Here is a 17,341-nt window from a genome sequence, read left to right on the forward strand (position 1 = left end):
TCATTATGGGGTACAGAAGGTAGAAGGTAGGCTTCTGTAATTGCTTCCCTGCTGAACATGGGCATTGACAGGTCGATCCGTACTCCCAGCCTGCCTCTCTCTTTCCATAGTGGGATGGGGCTCTGGGGAAGAAGAGCTCCAGGACATATTGGTGGGATTGTCTGTCCAAGGAATTCTGTTTAGCATCATGCTAGCATCTGGAACATGGTGGCTGAAAAGAGAGTTAACATACAAAGTAAAAAAATTGTTGATTAATCATGAACTTAAAGACTGGAATAGTGAAGATGAAGAGTTGGGGGGGGGGTCCTCTGTTCTGTAGATAGCTAATAGGCTTATTTTAGTTATATTACAAAGGGCCTGTAGCTACTGTTTTTTTCTTTTTTTTCTTTTCTTCCTTGGAGTATGAAATATGATATGCAAATAAATCCAATTTATTGTCTGGGGAGATGTCATAGCTGGAAAAAGGACCAGAAAGCTGGATCAGGGAAGAGAGTAGCTCCCAAATATGGGAAAGGTGTATAAATATTATTGACTGTAAACCTCATCGATTTGATGTCATCTGGGGCCCATAATCAGCTTAGGAGCCTATGTGACCTCTGCATCCCTGTAGATCTGATTTTACATTTGGTGGTCATGAGTAGGAACATTCCAGATAGCCCTAATAACAACCCATCTTCCTCAGGTGTAGCACAGAGTATGTTGTCCATCCTCTCTTTGGACGATGGAACATTCTCTACCACTGTTGATCCAAGTTGAGGGCAAGGTCCTATGGGGGGCCCACAAAGGGGTCTATTGTGTTGTTCCTGCTAGTGATGATCGCTAACAAAGGAGACAGCGATTTATTCAAGGTCTAGGCCCATCATGTCCATTTGGGAATCTTAGGACTCCCTGAACAGAGCCCCAGCTGATGGGGTGGCCTGATAGTAACTAAAGAGTCATCATTAAAGAATGCCAGTCTCTTGCCCTTATTCAGCTTTTGCAGTCCTTGCTTTGATAAGGTTAGCTTTGGAGTAAGTGAGAGAACTGTAATAAGAAGTAGGTGAGGAGGGTATCTGAGTCTAAGCAGACACTATTTCATTATGAACTTGATACTGACTCACTACAAACTATTGTATACTTTTGCTTTCAGGTATATATTTTGCCCCAATTTATGGATACATGTGAACATATGCTCTATCTTATAGGACCTGGTCTATATCTAGGTTTTGGGACTTTCTTAGGAAGTGAACCACCTGGAATGGAATTAGGGAATCCAATGAAAGGAAAGGTCTCACCTGAGTAAGGAGGGTGAAAGGTTGACATTCCACACCTGAGGTCTCTGGACTCAGTCTGAAGTGAAGCATGCTGAGGTGGTACTCCTTGCATTGCTTAGGTTGAGATCAGAGGATACAATATCATCTGGTATGAATTGAGAGACTATGCAGAAAAGTGAGCCCCACCCTAGAGGTTCCGGGATTGGGGAACCTCCTATAGAGGAAGCGGGAGGTTCCTGCTATCTTAGGGTTTAAGAAGACAATAGATAGTTATTGCTATAATCACATTATTTGGCAATTGGGGTAACTTTGAAATATCCTTTAGTTAGGATTTGCTGTATCATACAGAACATCACTGTAATTTATATCCTCTGACATTATTTATATAGCTGTGCCACTGGTTGCTTCTGTTCTCCCTGGTCTAAGTTTTTAAGAGAGTCAACATATCAAAGACTCGGCCTATGTATTAAAAAGACTCAGTCTGTGATTTAAAAAGTTTGAGACATTCAATCAATTTTCCCCTCTCATGTTAAATAGTGATTTATATGACTACAAATTAATAGGAGTGTACATAAACACCATTCCCACCACCAAAAGACTGTGTCTCATCCCACCCCCCTCCCACCTTATGATCTACTTCTTAGATTTACATACTTTTGAACAAATGGATTGAGTCATTAAATGAAAGTCCCAAGACTGACATTGAGTGGCAGTTTTATATTTTCTGATTAAGTGATGCAAGTCAAAAACAAATATAGACTAAACAGTGCTATCTATTTTCAACTTATTTTATGTAAGGAAAAATGTTTTAATGTCTAAAGTAGTAGAAAGAGTACTTTAGGAAAATAGTTGAAACAAATATACAAATTCAAATATAGTTAATTTTACCAAAAAAATAAATCATGTGTCTAGAATATTATTGTTTGTATAATCTTGCTGTGGATTTAGCTACAGCTGCATTGTATGAGCTGACATTTAATGGCCACTGGTTTAAATGAGTAAATAAATCCAATGTTTGGATTAAAGCACCATAATTAAGTAAATGGGCTTCCCCAGGCAATTTTTTGTTTTTTTTATTTTTTCCCTTCTAAGCTCCAGTTTCCTTCATTTGCAAATTGGACACAGCACTTCCTTTCTTGTACACAGGGCACTGGATTTGCCACTGAGAAATTTGCTCAAGTATCCTTTTCTTCTTCTTTCCAGTGCAAACACCTAAACTCTAGCCTCAGACATGCAAAGTAGATCATATACCACTGGGTTGCCTTCCTGCTGATAGCATTTTAAAATTCATTACTATTGCATTTATTTATTTATTTGACTTTTTGTTTGTTTTGCATTCAGGGTTATTACTGGGGCTCGGTGCCTGCACTACAAAATCCACTGCTCCTGGTGGCCATTTTGTTTCTCTTTTTTTTTTTGTCCTTATTGTGTTCTTTTGTTATTATTATTATTATTATTAGTTTAATTATTGGATGGGACAGAGAAATTGAGAGGGGATGGGAAGATAGAAAGGGGGAGCGAAATATAGGCACCTGCAGACCAGCTTTACTGCTTGTGAAGTGACTCCCTTGCAGGTGAGATCACTTCACATACCTTTAAATAAGTAGATTTCTTTCATCATCTAATTAGCTATCATTGAACTTCCCAAGTTTCTCATTTAATACAAATCCTAGTAAAATTTGCCCAGAAAATCCTAACCATACATAAATATATTAGTTTTTATTTCCTGATAGAACTCAGTGAAATATGGGTGCCCCCCAATATATAGATCATTACTGAACTCATATTTCTTGAGCTAGAAAGCATTTAGTTTCCTAGTGCTACTGCCATATTTATATACGAGAGCTTTGAAATTTCATTTTAATTTGCAGCCCAAGAAAATTAAAGGCTGAGGATGCTATGTGTAACTGCATTCTTTTAAAACATCCTGAACCTTTTCTGGTATCATTTTAAGTGATGCTTGCTAAATTAATGCCATGCTATTTTTTGTGATACATCCTTTTCCTTACCTCCTCTTTTCTTGCGGCTACTAAGAGAAACTTCATTGATTTCTTTAGCAACTTAGTCTCAGGAAGTGGAGTGACCAAAAAGAGAAGTGGGGGGATTTTCTTGTGATTCTGTTCATGCCACAAGAACCCAAAGTCAGCAGCTAGTGATTCATATGGAGAAACTTAGGTATTTTTTTTTTTAGTTATTTTAAAAAGATTCTATGGAGACAGAGAGAGAGAGAAAGAGAGAGAGAGAGTACAAGAGAATCATTCTGGACAACAGGGATCAACCCTAGAATCTCATACTCGTGTTGTGCTTTACCACTGAGACACCACACCAACCACTGAAAACCAATATTTAATGGGAGAGAAAAGATGAGTGAGAGCATAGTACTGTTCTAGAAATGTGCAGTTGTGGGCATTTAACCAGACTAGAAGGAGCATGTATTTTATCTAGTGAGCTACCTCTCCAGATTATTACTTATTTAATTAAAGAGGTGGTAAACTGGACCACTGCACAGTTTAGGTCATTGTTGTGCTGACAACAGAATCTGAACCTCTTTCAAGTAATTTTTGTCCTCAATGCTTGTATTTTTAATTCTTAAAATATATTTCCATTATGGGGGCTAGGCACAGAGGGTTAAGCACACATGGTGCTTAAGGTTCCAGGTTCGAATCCCTGGCTCCCCACCTGCAGAAGGGTCACTTCACAAGCAGTGAAGCTGGTCTGCAGGTATCTATCTGTCTCTTCCCCTTTCTGTCTCTCTCTCCTCTGGATTTCTCTCTCTCCTATCCAACAACAACAGCAATGACAACAATAAAAATAATAACAGTAACGAGGGCAACAAAATGGGAAAAAATAACCTCTAGGAGCAGTGGATTCATAGTGCAGGCACTAAGCCCAGCAATTACCCTCGAGACAACATATATGTGTGTGTGTGCTGTCCATATATATTGAAATATATTTTCATCATACCCTGTTTTATTTCACAAGTCAACAATTTCTTGTCTTTTTATCATTAATTCTGTCACATATTCTGTATTAGTGAGGACAGACCACCAGTTTGGTTTGATCTGAACACTTGAAATGTACGACTATGACTTGCATGTAGCAACAGATTGAGATGAGTATTTGAATTCGTATCAGGTTCTAGCACTTACTAGTAGAATCCAGTCAGAGAGTGTCTGAATTTCAGTCCACTTGCCCATAATAGTAGGTAATAATGACATTACTTTTCTGATCCTAGATAGTTTTGAATATTAAAATATAAAGTATGTTAAAACCATACATAATGCTTTAAACAGAGGAAAAAATGTCAGAAACCATGGGAGTGAAAAAAAAAAACATTCAAAACTTGAATCATCTAAGTAGTTGAGTGGGAGTGGACACAGATATACCCAATATCAGAAAAGAAAAGAAAGAGGGGGCATGATCCCAGATTCTTATAAAATGATAAAAGGTGATGTTATAGATGACTTTTAAAATGTATCTGTTTATGTTTGGGTTCCTCTTAACTGTGTCTGTTGGTGTCATTGGAAATCAAACTTAGAACATCGTGCACGTCACCTCTTAAGCAAAAGTGTTCTTTTAAAAATATGAGTGTTGCTAATTGCTATAAAATTCTACTCATTTTAATTTATACATTATCTGTCATTAACAAAATGAATAGAAATAAGTTCAACAATCATTGAAACTCTAAAGAAATTTAAAGTCATTGAGAGTCTTTGAAGCAAAACCAATATGCACTTGAAAAACAAAATCGATGAAGAGTTTTGAATGTTTCTTTTTGATTTTCACAGGGTCCAAGCTTTCTTTCTGAGGCTCTTTTCCCTAAATGGGCAACAAAAATTGAAGAAATGGATCCTTCTTTCAAACTTCATGAAACCATTGCCAAGGTAAGAGGAACATAGTCATGCAAATGATGGGAATATTTTATTGGCGTTTAGATGAAAGAAAATTTACCAATTAAAAGAAATACATATATTCGTACTTGTAGAGTATGCTAGAAATAATTCTAGTGCCTTCTAATATTTTACTAAGAAGTAAAGATAATAATTCAGTCAAGACTACACAGATCCATACATGTTGTTTTAATTAAAAATAAATTCTTAATATGGTAATTTGGTTTTTCTTTCAGTCTGAAAGCAGATTTATGATAGTTTCACAAATCTTTCTTCAGTTTAGTCTTCAAAATCATGTTTCAAAATTTAAGCTACTTCTTGTGCTCCTTTCTAGTTGCAGAAAAAAAAAGTTTCTGTTAAAATAAATGTTGGCTTGGAGACCGGGAGTCAGCTCTCATAGTGTAGTGCATACCTTACCAGACACAAGTACCCAGGCTTGAGCCCCAGCAAAATTTCAGACTACCATAGATATACCAAAGGAAGTTCCACAAAGGGTGGAGCAATCCTATGTTTTTCCTCCTCTCTCTCTCCCTCTCTCTCTCTCTCTCTCTATCTCTCTCTCCCTCTCCCTCTCCCTCTCTCTCCCTCCCTCCCTCCCTCTCTCTCTCCCCCCCACACATTTTTTTTAATTCTGTGTTAGCCTACACTTATAATGTCTATAGTATGTGATGGTTGTACATATATGTTTACTATATACTTTTAACTGTGACTTCACAGCATGAAGAGCTCTCAATTTTTATAGTTTAGAAAAATATATTAATGTGATGACAATATATGAATTTTTTATTAACCAATACTCAGTTAACTTGTTACTACTGGATTTAGGGGGGGAAATTCACACAAAAAAAGAATCATATCACTTTAGTACATTTAAACACCTGTATTTGTGTATGTTTATTTGAAAGACTTATTTTTAGTCTTCTTAGTGAAATTTTATAGTGCTGCCTTTCTCTTGAACTGAATGGTGGAATGAGCTACAGTGAAATAATCTTAGAAGTCAAAGATTACAACTCTAGAGGTGTCCCTGACATTTATGAAAACTATGAAATGAAAACAATAATAAATATAATAGTATTATTTAAACAATATATTTCATTTATAGTTATTATTTACTGGTTAGCAGAGAATGGGAATTTTAAGACAATATAGTTTTATTCATTTACTCCTGCTTTTTTCCTGATCAGGAAGATCAAGAGTTTTTGTAGAAGGGGCATTTTAGGACCATCTTGACATCAAATCTATAATGAGATGATAGTGTCAAACACATGAAATTCTCAGTAATAGAAAAGTCTATGCTTTCATTCTATAGAGGAATTGGAACACAGTAATTTTCTCTACATGAGATTCTGGCCATACTGAAACTCCTGAGAACTTCCTGGGTAGTAGAGATGTGTGAGGAATTGAACAGAGGAATGCAGAACATAGTTTAAACATGTATTGTGAAATCTGGCACTTAGTTTTACATGGGCAATAAATAATTGGTGTTTATCTAGATATAAATATATGTTTAAAATAAATATGTGTGTAATGCATCCATTATTAAGTTGAATTATTATCCAGATATTATTCTAAACTTCTGTTGCAGATCCAATACTTGATGTCAAATTTGATTGCAATGTCAAGTTCTGGGAAGTTAATTATTTATAGCTGATTTTTTTTTTACCTTAAAAATATAAAATAATCAAAGCACAAGGACCAGCATAAGGATCCTGGTTCAAGCTCCCGGCTCCCCACCTGCAGGGGAGTCGCTTTACAAGCAGTGAAGAAGGTCTGCAGGTGTCTTTCTCTCCTCCTCTCTGTCTCCCCTCCTCTCACCATTTCTCTCTGTCCTATCCATCAACAACAACAATAATAACTACAACAATAAAACAGCAAGGGCAACAAAAGGGAATAAATAAGTATTATATATATATAAAATAATATCAACATATATGGTATACAAGCTATGAATCTTAGTCCTTGAAAGTAGTTGATGTTCTGTGGATCCTTATAACATTTTTTTTACAAAGTATGAATTTATCTTGGCATTTGTCTTTTTGATAATAAAGTATGAAACCTACAAAAATAATGAATGAGCTTCAATATTGATGCTAAAAGAAGTAATTCATCATGGTTGCAATGACAGTCAGGTGGGACAGTATAAAGTTGTTGAAGGGCGGCATAAACTGCAGCAATGCTGAGATGTTTTCTTATCCTCTATAATTACCTTAAAAGAGTATTTGTTTTTTTAATTATCATAGAAGACAAACTAATTCCTCCAAAGACTAAACATGAAGGAAATACCAATATAAATCTTAGCTTCTTAATCTTTTAATAACTGAATAAAATTCACTATGGATTTGTTTTGAAATAGGTTTATTTCTCTTTCTCCACCTAGGAATTTTTGAGTTGTATTTCTAAATCCTCAGCATTTACTTCACAAATTGTTGTTGGTTATCTAAGATTCTAGTAGCCTACTATAAGCCAGTTTCAGTTATAAGCCAATATGGCTTATAGAAACAAAACACTTGAAATACAGAAAGCCATGCAAAGTAGTGGGTCCAAGAACTAAGCACATAGTTTTAATATAGCATCCTAAAATAAGTGATTTGATAAACACAAATTACAAGAGGGGAGATGAGAATTTTACTTCCTCTTAAGATATTAAAAAAAAAACACTGAGAGGTGAAATTTTTGCAATTAAAAAAATTAACTTTGTCTCAATACCATTGAGTCCTGCTTGCAGGGGGAGTTACTTCACAGTTGGTTAAGCAGGTCTGCAGGTGTCTATCTTTCTCACCATATCTGTCTTACCCTCCTCTCTGTACTTCTCTCTGTCCTAACTATGACAACATCAATAAAAACAACAATAATAATTATAACAGCAATAAAAAACAAGGACAGCAGAAAGGAATATATATATATATATATATATATATATATATATATATATATATGTGTGTGTGTGTGTGTGTGTGTGTGTGTGTTTGAAAAAATCTTTTCTTTGCATATATATATATATATATATATATATTTTAAGAAACAGAACCAGTGTATCAATAAGCATATGATCACTGTATCTACTGTGTAGCCTTCATTATTGCAACCCTAGAGTTCTTTGAAGAGAATATAGCTAGTGGTAGTGTGAAAGCAAAGGACAAATTAAGAGATACCCTTTTTTTATCTAAAATGTTTATTTAAAATAAAATAATAATGATATGTGAGATGATTGTAATCAATGCATAAATGAGATGAATGAATGAAATGCTATATGGGACAAAAAGAAAGATACAATTAGGGTAGTTGCACATTTTGCGAAATAGTACAGTGATATTTGAAAGATGATTTAATATAGAATTTTGTGCCCTAAAATTTGTGCCCAAAGCTCTAAACACTGAAAAAATTATATATATATGTGCTTATATGTATTTTAAAAGAATATATATATATATATTCTTTTTAAAGTGCTATATATAGAAACCAGTTACAAACATGTTAGATACTATGACAAATTAAAGCAATGCTTTAAATTAAGAAGATATAAACTTACCAAGAATAGTTTACCTGGTAGAGTGCAAGATTTACCATAAATGAAAAACTGGGTTCAGAGCACTTAGCCATCACATAGGAACACCAAGCAAAGGGGAAGCTTCACAGGCAGTGAAACAATATTTTGGGAGATACCCTTTTTTGTATAATAGTATATATGACTCACTGGATAGGTATCACAAAATAGAATAAAGAGCATAGGTAGTTTAATCAGTTCTCTTTGTCAAATTTTACATCACAGAATTGACTAAATATAGATTAAATTGGATAAAACTATAAAACATTTGATACTATTTATATGGCATTTGAAATATGATAACGCAACTAGACCCATCAAAGCAGCAGGTGAACACATGAGGTCAGAGTTTAGAAGAGGTAGGTTTTAGAACTGCATTATCTAGTAACCACAATTTACATTAATTAAATAAATTAAAATAAAATTTTATAAAACTTTCAATTCTATAAAAATTTTAGTTCCCTGGAAACTAGAATTTCATTTCTTTCAGCACACAATCCAGATTCTGCCCTGAATAGCATAGATTACAGAATTTTTTTCATTGCTGATACAGATATTACTTTGGCAACATACATGTAGAGAAAGCATGGGAAAAATGATGCAGGAAAGAGTGCTTCATGGAAACCACAGGAAAATAGTAATATAATAATAAGATGTTCACAAGCATATTTACTCGTCACCACACATCCATTAGGATGGTTGGTTTCAAAAGGCAAAACAAAGTAAATTAGGCAATAAAACTACTGTTAGGGTGCTAGGCAGTCTCATATAGTTGAGAGAATATATTACCATGCATAAGGAACTGGCTGGGTTTGTGCCCCTCACTTCCCACCTTCAGGGGGTGGGGGAGGCCTCAAGAGCAGTGAAGCAGGTCTACAGATGTCTATCTTTCTCTCTCTCATATCCCCTCTCAATTTGTCTCTGGTCCTGAAATCAAAATAGAAATATGGAAAAAAAAATCACTGAATGGTCACTAGGAGCTATGGATTTATATTGCTTGTACCAAGCCCCAGTAATAACCCTGGTGTCAATAAAAATAAATAAATGTTAAAATGAGAGACTGTTGTAGAGAATATGAATACAATGAACCCCTTATCACTGTTGATCAGAATAGCAAATGGTACAGCTACACTGGAGAGTGGTTCTTCAAAACTAACTAACTAACTAAATATAGATTTGACATGTGATTTATGGACTCTGCTTCTCCATATGTGCCCCCAAAGATCTGAAAGCAGTCTCCAAGAAGTGTTTGTAAATTCTTGTTAATAGCATTATTCTTCATGATTGAACTTGTGGAAGCAAACTCTGTGTATACATGGCTAAATAGATTGGCAGCATGTGGTATATGCATATGATGAAGGATTATCTAGTCTTAAAGGAAAGAGAGCAAAGAACAAGACAAGGTGAATCCCCAATGGACTATACTCTGTTGCAGCATATTTCAAGAGAATTACTGAGAGGAGGTTGGGGATGTCCTTAAGATGCTATAAGATCTGGTTGACATAATGGTAGCATATAGAACCTGGTGGCTGAAAAGAGAGTTAACATATAAAGCCAAACAAGTTGTTGACTAATTATGAACCTAAAGGCTGGTGTTGTTGTTATCATCGGGCTGGCTTCACAGGCGGGTAACAGAGATGACCAGAGACACATGGCTGAGCTGAGAATGCAGTTTAATCTTTATTCACGAGCGGACAAACATGTGCTCTTTTGTCTTTCTCCTCCGGCGGCAGAGAGGGACTCTCTCAGTATGTAGGGTAGGGGGCGGGGAGAAAGAGAGGCGCAAAACTAGCAGGGGATAAACCACAATCTCTAGAGGCGGGGGGTGAGACCAAACCAATGTGAAGCACACAACAATTCCCCCTTTTTAACTAATTGAGCATAGTATCAGGAGTGTGGGGTGAACAGAAACCTATATCATACAGGCATTTTTAAAAAAGAAACTGGCACAAACATGGAGGAACATGTAAGCGAGCAACAAGAACCAGTGTGCTGCCAAAGGAAGGCCTGAGGGGACCATTTTTTGTCTCTGTGGGCAAAGCTTTATTAGCTAAAGAACCTTTGCTTCCTCTGTGGGCTTTTGCCTCCATGGGCATTTTTTTTTCCTGTGGGCATTACCTACCATGGGGGGGGGGGTATGGCCTAGAGTCCCAAGGCAGCTGGCTGCAGTCAGTCTTTGAGAAACCCAGCAGCATAAATGGAAGCTGCTGTAGAGTTGTGTAAAGTGTCCAAGAGGTGTAAAGTGAGTCCGATAGAAGTGTCAGTCCAAAGCAGATGTCCACTGAAGAATGCCAAGGGGTGGAAAATTGTATGAGGAAGGTCAGCTGTTGCAATTCTGTTTTTCTGTAGAGAACTGGACAGCTGTAATTCACTTACTTATGAAACAAAACTTGTAGCAGGTTAGAAGTTTACCACAATTGATAACTCTATTATAATTGGAAGTCTTTTTTAGTATGATTTTAAGGTTGTTTAAAGTTTAAACAATAAAATGTGGAAAGGTAAACAGAAGAACCATGGGAAAAAAAAAACCTAAGGCATGAGAATCATTAGCATAACCATTGTGCAATCTACCATTTCTAATTGAGAAGGAATCGAGAGTTTTATATATCAACAAGTCTGTTTAACCTGTTGTTACACCCATTGAAGATGGAGACACACCCTAGGTGTGCGCAGGGTTTTTTTGTTTTTTGGGGTTTTTTTAGACTAACTTAGTTAAAATATATTGATTTTTAACTAATTTTTAACTCAGACTTTAAATGTAAGTTAATTTTACCTTTATGAGAACTATGTTGAAAACCTTTTTTATTCAACTCTGTCTGGTAAGAATATAGCCTAAAAGTTACATTTTTAACCTTAAAGTTAATATTTACCAAACTTTAAACACACACGTAAACATGGTCTTCAATACACAAGGAGGAAAACTTTTGTTACAAAGACATGTCATTTTAAACACGAGTTTAGATCTATACTGTCTTAGCCGTTGCGGAGTGTGTTGTCCAATGGTGGCTTCTTGCGCAACTTCAGCTCCAGGAATTGTAGGTAGTGATCTCTGCAGGAATCTCTGTGTATTCTAGCTTTTCTTACTTCAGAGCTGAGTCGGGGATCTCGGCCAGGGGGCCCAGTTTCAGCAGGGAGCCCGCAGTCTCCGGGTGGTCCAGGATCTGTCCACACTTCATAGCAGGAGGGCGGGTGGGCCAGCCGGCCGTGCAGAAGGCGCGGGCTGAGGTGCCCCAGGTTGGTGGCCAGGATGGGCTGCAGCCCTGTCTGCCATGCCTGCTGCCCTGCTCTCGGCGGCTGAGTAGCGTGGGGGGAGCACAATGTCCCGTGCCACATGGCAGAAAGCTGGCTCATGTGGGCTGGCTTGGGCTCCTGCGAGCTGGCGTTGGGCGGAAACCACAGAGTGGTCCAGTGATAAATGTTCCAGAAACAGTGAAACAGTCTCGTGAAGAAAGGGCAGAGGCCTTTGGAGATCTCTTCAAAAGCAGAAGAGAAGGCCATAATGCATAGGTAGCCAAATTGTCAATTATCTGGGGGATGGGCAGGTCACGTCCCACACTGTAGGCGCCATATGTTGTTTTAACTGGGCTGGCTCCACGGGTGGGTAACAGAGATGACCAGAGACACACGGCTGAGCTAGAATGCAGTTTAATCTTTATTCACGAGCAGACAAACGTGCTCTTCTGTCTTTCTCCTCCAGTGGCAGAGAGGGACTCTCTCAGTACATAGGGTAGGGGGCGGGGAGAAAGAGAGGCACGAAACTAGCAGGGGATAAACCACAATCTCCCAGAGGCGGGGGGGGGGGGTGAGACCAAACCAATGTGAAACACACAACATGGTGTAGTGCAGATGAAGAGTTGGGAGGGGGGGTCTCTGTTTTGTAGATAGCAAGTAGGCATATTTTAGTTATATTCCAAAGGGTCTGTAGCTATACTAGTTTTTTGTTTGTTTTCCCTGAGCCTGAAATCTGATATGCAGGTGGATCCAAGTTATTGTCTGCGAAGAAGATGTCATGGCTGGAAAAAGGACCAGAAAGCTAGAGATGATTATCCAATGACATTTTGACACAAAGGGTCTTTTCTATTAGCATAATATTATAAGTCCATGAGTTATAAAACATATATCTATTATTATTTTAAAATACATCTGCATATACATATATATTACTACTTGCTAGAAGTGTATATAAACTTTGAAAAGTCCCTTTGTTAGACATACAATCAATTTTCCCCCTCTCATATTAATTAAATAGTGATTTATATGACTACAATTTAATAGGTGTGTACATAAACACCATTCCCATCACCAGAAGATTGTGTCCCACCCCCGGCCAGGCCAGGAAGCTGCATGTCCACCCTCCCGCTCACCACAGGGTTTTTACTTTGGTGCCCTACTTTCAATTTAGTCAGATCCTACCTTTAGTTTCCCTTTCTGATCTTCTTTCTCAACTTCTGTTGATGAGTGGAATCATCCCATACTCATGTTTATCTTTCTGACTTAACTCACTTAACATAATTCCTTCTAGCTCTGACTAATCTGGGTCAGAGAAAAGTTGAGTTCATTCAAAAACCTAAAGAATCCAGCAGAAAACTACTGGAAGTTATTAGGCAATATAGCAAGGTGTCAGGCTACAAAATCAATGTACAAAAATCAGTGGCATTTCTTTATGCAAACACTAAAATTGAGGAAGAAGACATCCAGAAATCACTCCCATTCACTGTTGCAGCAAAATCAATCAAATACCTAGGAGTAAAGCTGACCAAAGAAGTGAAAGGCTTGTATACTGAAAACTATGAGTTACTATTCAAGGAAATTGAAACTGATACCAAGAAATGGAAAGACATCCCATGCTCATGGATTGGAAGAATAAATATCATCAAAATGAATATTCTCCCCAGAGCAATATACAAATTTAATGTGATACCCATCAAAGTTCCACCAAACTTCTTTAAGAGAATAGAACAAAAACTACAATCATTTATCTGGAACCAGAAAACACCTAGAATTGCCAAAACCATCTTGAGGAAAAGAAACAGAAATGGAGGCATCACACTCTCAGACCTCAAGTGGATTATAATTTCTAATGTGAATGAGAAAATATGAGTCTTCCAAGTATCTCTGATATTAATATATTGTTTGCATAAAAAATGAGGACATTGCATTCTGTTTAGCAAAGAAGGTCTTATGATATTCTTTTTATGATATTCTTTAAAACTATATATGTATAGTTGAGGTTATTCTAAAGCTGTGGTTTTAAGATTTTTATCCTATTTTTCTAAATATGTAATTTATTTACTTAAATGAGAGATACAGAGGCAGAGAGACAGCCAGAGCACTACTAAGTCCTGGCTTATAGTAATGCTGGGGATTGGAACTGAGACCTAAGAGCCTCAGGTATGAAAGCTCTTGCGTAACCATTATGTTGTCTCACCTATAGCTTTTTGTCCTATTTTCAAAAATATTTTGGAGTTTTTGTTCTATATCAAATTACTTTACTAGCTATAAACTCCACAGAGATCTGCACTCTGTTTTCTTAACATGAGTAAGGAAATTCTAAAAAAACAATGTACCAAGTATATATTTTCAAATGCAGCGATTTTATTTTGTAGTAGAGCATTTTGGTTGGAGTAGCTCAAGGGAAATAATAGGATATTAAAGCCAACCTGTAATGCTTTGAAAAAAAGTCTTAGGTGTGTGATTTCTTCATAAAAGTATAATTAAACTCAATATCTTCGTTTACTGAAATTGAAGATTATACAGATAATGTATTTTCTCGCTTAGAGAAATCTGGCTTATTGTTTTTCACTGCACCATACAAACATCTGAAGATTTACCTGATGTTATCATTTTATCTTTTACTTTGTTTTCTTTGCAACTCAAAAGTAAACTAATAATAATAATAGTGTGTTTGCAGAATATTAACTCCCTTTTTATTTTATTATTACTATTGTATTTTTAACCAGAGCCCTGCTCAGTTCTGACTTACTGTGGTGCAGGGAATTGAACCTGGGACCTTAAAGCCTGAGGCAGGAATATATTTTTTGCATAACTACTATGTTATCTCCTTATCCCTTAGCTTCCTTTTAAAATAGAGGATAATTGTAAAAATAGATTTTACATATCAATGAGATAAATAATTATAAAGACAATTACACTCTGAGCATACATTTTATTTAATATATATATAAAGATTGATTTTTACTTTAATTTTAAAGCATTGCTAAAATATTTAAAAGAGACGATGAAATACTATCTGATATAATAATACAATGAGATTTTTAAAACATGCATCTTAAACATATTTATTTATTCATTTATGACAAAGAGAACCAGAATATCACTTTTGCAAATACAGTGCTGTGGACTGGACTCTGGACCGTCTTTGAAAAGTCTGTGTACTTCCACTGAATCTCTCTCTCAACCACTGAAACTGATTTCAATTTGCATTTGTTACATAAAAGAACTGGTGCTATAAACCAGGGGAAGGAGGACTGTAATAATTTAATCCAATGACACACTTTTTTTTTCCACCAGGATTATTGCTAGTGCTTGCTGCTGGCATTACTAATTCCCTGTTCCCAATAACCATTTTTCCCTTTTTTCTTTTTCTTTCTTTCTTTTTTTTTTTTGTACAGGACAGAGAGAAAGTGAGATGTAAGGTGGAAGTAGAGAGGGAGAGGGAGAAAGAAAGAGAGATACCTGCAGCCCTGCTTCACAAGTGAAACATCCCTCCTGCAGGAGGGAATCTGTGGCTTGAATGCGAATCCTTGGCCATAGTAACATGTTCACTCAACCAGATGCACAACCATGCATCCCTGAAGTAAAATTTTAATATTATTTTCTTCCTCCTTGTCTCACTTTGAAATAGAGAACCTTTTTTAAAAATTTCTTGATTGGGGAATTAATGTTTTATATTCGACAATAAATACAATAGTTTGTAGGTACATGACATTTCCCAGTTTTCCATATAACAATACAACCCCCACTAGGTCCTCTGTCATCCTTCTTGGATCTGTATTCTCCCCACCCACTTACCCCAAAGTCTTTTACTTTGGTACAATATGCCAATTCCAGTTCAGGTTCTACTTGTGTTTTCTGATCTTATTTTTCAACTTCTGCCTGAGAGTGTTATCATCCAAATTCATCCTTCTGTTTGTCTTATTTCACTTAACATGAATTTTTCAAGGTCCATCCAAGATCAGCTGAAAACGGTGAAGTCACCATTTTTTGTGATATATATATATTTCACAACTTGCTCAGCCACTCATCTGTTGTTGGACACCTGGGTTACTTGGGCTATTACAAATTGTACTGCCAAGAACATATGTGTGCACAGATCTTCTTGGATGGGTGTGTTGGGTTCCTTAGGATATATCCCCAGGAGAGGAATTGCAGGATCATAGGGTAGGTCTATTTATAGCCTTCTGAGAGTTCTCCATACTGTTCTCCACAGAGGTTGGACCAATTGACATTACCACCAGCAGTGCAGGAGGGTTCCTTTGACCCCACAACCTCTCCAGAATTTACTGCTGTTACCTTTTTTGATGTATGACATTCTCACAGGAGTCAAGTGGTATCTCATTGTCATCTTTATTTGCATTTCTCTGACAATCAGAGACTTGGAGCATTTCTTCATGTGATTCTCAGCCTTTTGGATCTCTTCTGTGATGAATATTCTGTCCATGTCCTCCCCCTATTTTTGGATGGGGTTATTTGTTGTCTTATTGTTGAGATTTGCAGGTTCTTTATATATGTTGGTTATTAGCCTCTTGTCTGATGTATGGCATGTAAAGATCTTCTCCCATTCTGTGAGGGATCTCTTGGTTTGGGTAGTACTTTCCTTAGATATGCAGAAGTTTTTAATTTGATGTAGTCCCATAGGTTTATGCTTGCCTTAGTCTTTTTTGTAATTGGATTCGTTTCATTGAAGACATCTTTAAAATTTATGTGGCAGAGAGTTCTGCCAATATTTTCCTCTAAGTATATGAGAGTTTGTGGTCTAACATCCAAGTCCTTGATCCACTTGGAATTTACTTTTGTATTTGGAAGAAATATGGTGGTTCAGTTTCATTCTTCTGCATGTTTCAACCCATTTTTTCCAACACCATTTGTTGAAGAGACTCTGCTTTTCCCATTTCATAGTCTGGCCACCTTTGTCAAAGATTAGACATCCATAGATGTGGGGGGTTACTTCTGGGATCTCAATTCTATTCCACTGGTCAGTGTGTCTATTCATGTTTCAGTACCAAGCAGTTTTAATGACAATGGCCCTATAATACAATTTGAGATCAGGGAGTGTTATGCCTCCAGTTCTGTTCTTTCTTCTCAAGATTGTTTTGGCAATTCTATATCTTTTCTGGTTCCAGATAAACATTTATAACATTTGTCTATTCTTCTAAAAAATGTGGTTGGGATCTTGATGGGGATAGCATTAAATTTGTATATGGTTCTGGATAGTATATTCATTTTGATGATGTTAATTCTTCCAAACTTTTTTTTTAACTATTTATTTTATTTATTTATTCCCTTTTGTTGCCCTTGTTGTTTTTCTTATTGTTGTAGTTATTATTGTTGTTTTCATTGTTGGATAGGACAGAGAGAAATGGAGAGAGGAGGGGAAGACAGAGAGGAGGAGAGAAAGATAGACACCTGCAGAC

General features: G+C 36.5%; 1 protein-coding gene across 5 annotated transcripts in view; it reads left to right on the top strand.

The window, feature by feature from the left end:
* Nucleotides 1–17,341, top strand: part of NAALADL2 (N-acetylated alpha-linked acidic dipeptidase like 2) — a 1,374,776-nt gene that overhangs the window by 1,204,956 nt on the left and 152,479 nt on the right. For all 5 annotated transcript variants that reach the window (XM_060171978.1, XM_060171980.1, XM_060171981.1 and 2 more), the window contains one exon: nt 5,042–5,137. In XM_060171978.1, the coding sequence (XP_060027961.1) occupies nt 5,042–5,137 (96 nt within the window). The remainder of the gene's footprint in view (nt 1–5,041; nt 5,138–17,341) is intronic.

This window comes from Erinaceus europaeus, chromosome 14 (assembly GCF_950295315.1).
Source record: "Erinaceus europaeus chromosome 14, mEriEur2.1, whole genome shotgun sequence".
Lineage (NCBI taxonomy): Eukaryota > Metazoa > Chordata > Mammalia > Eulipotyphla > Erinaceidae > Erinaceus > Erinaceus europaeus.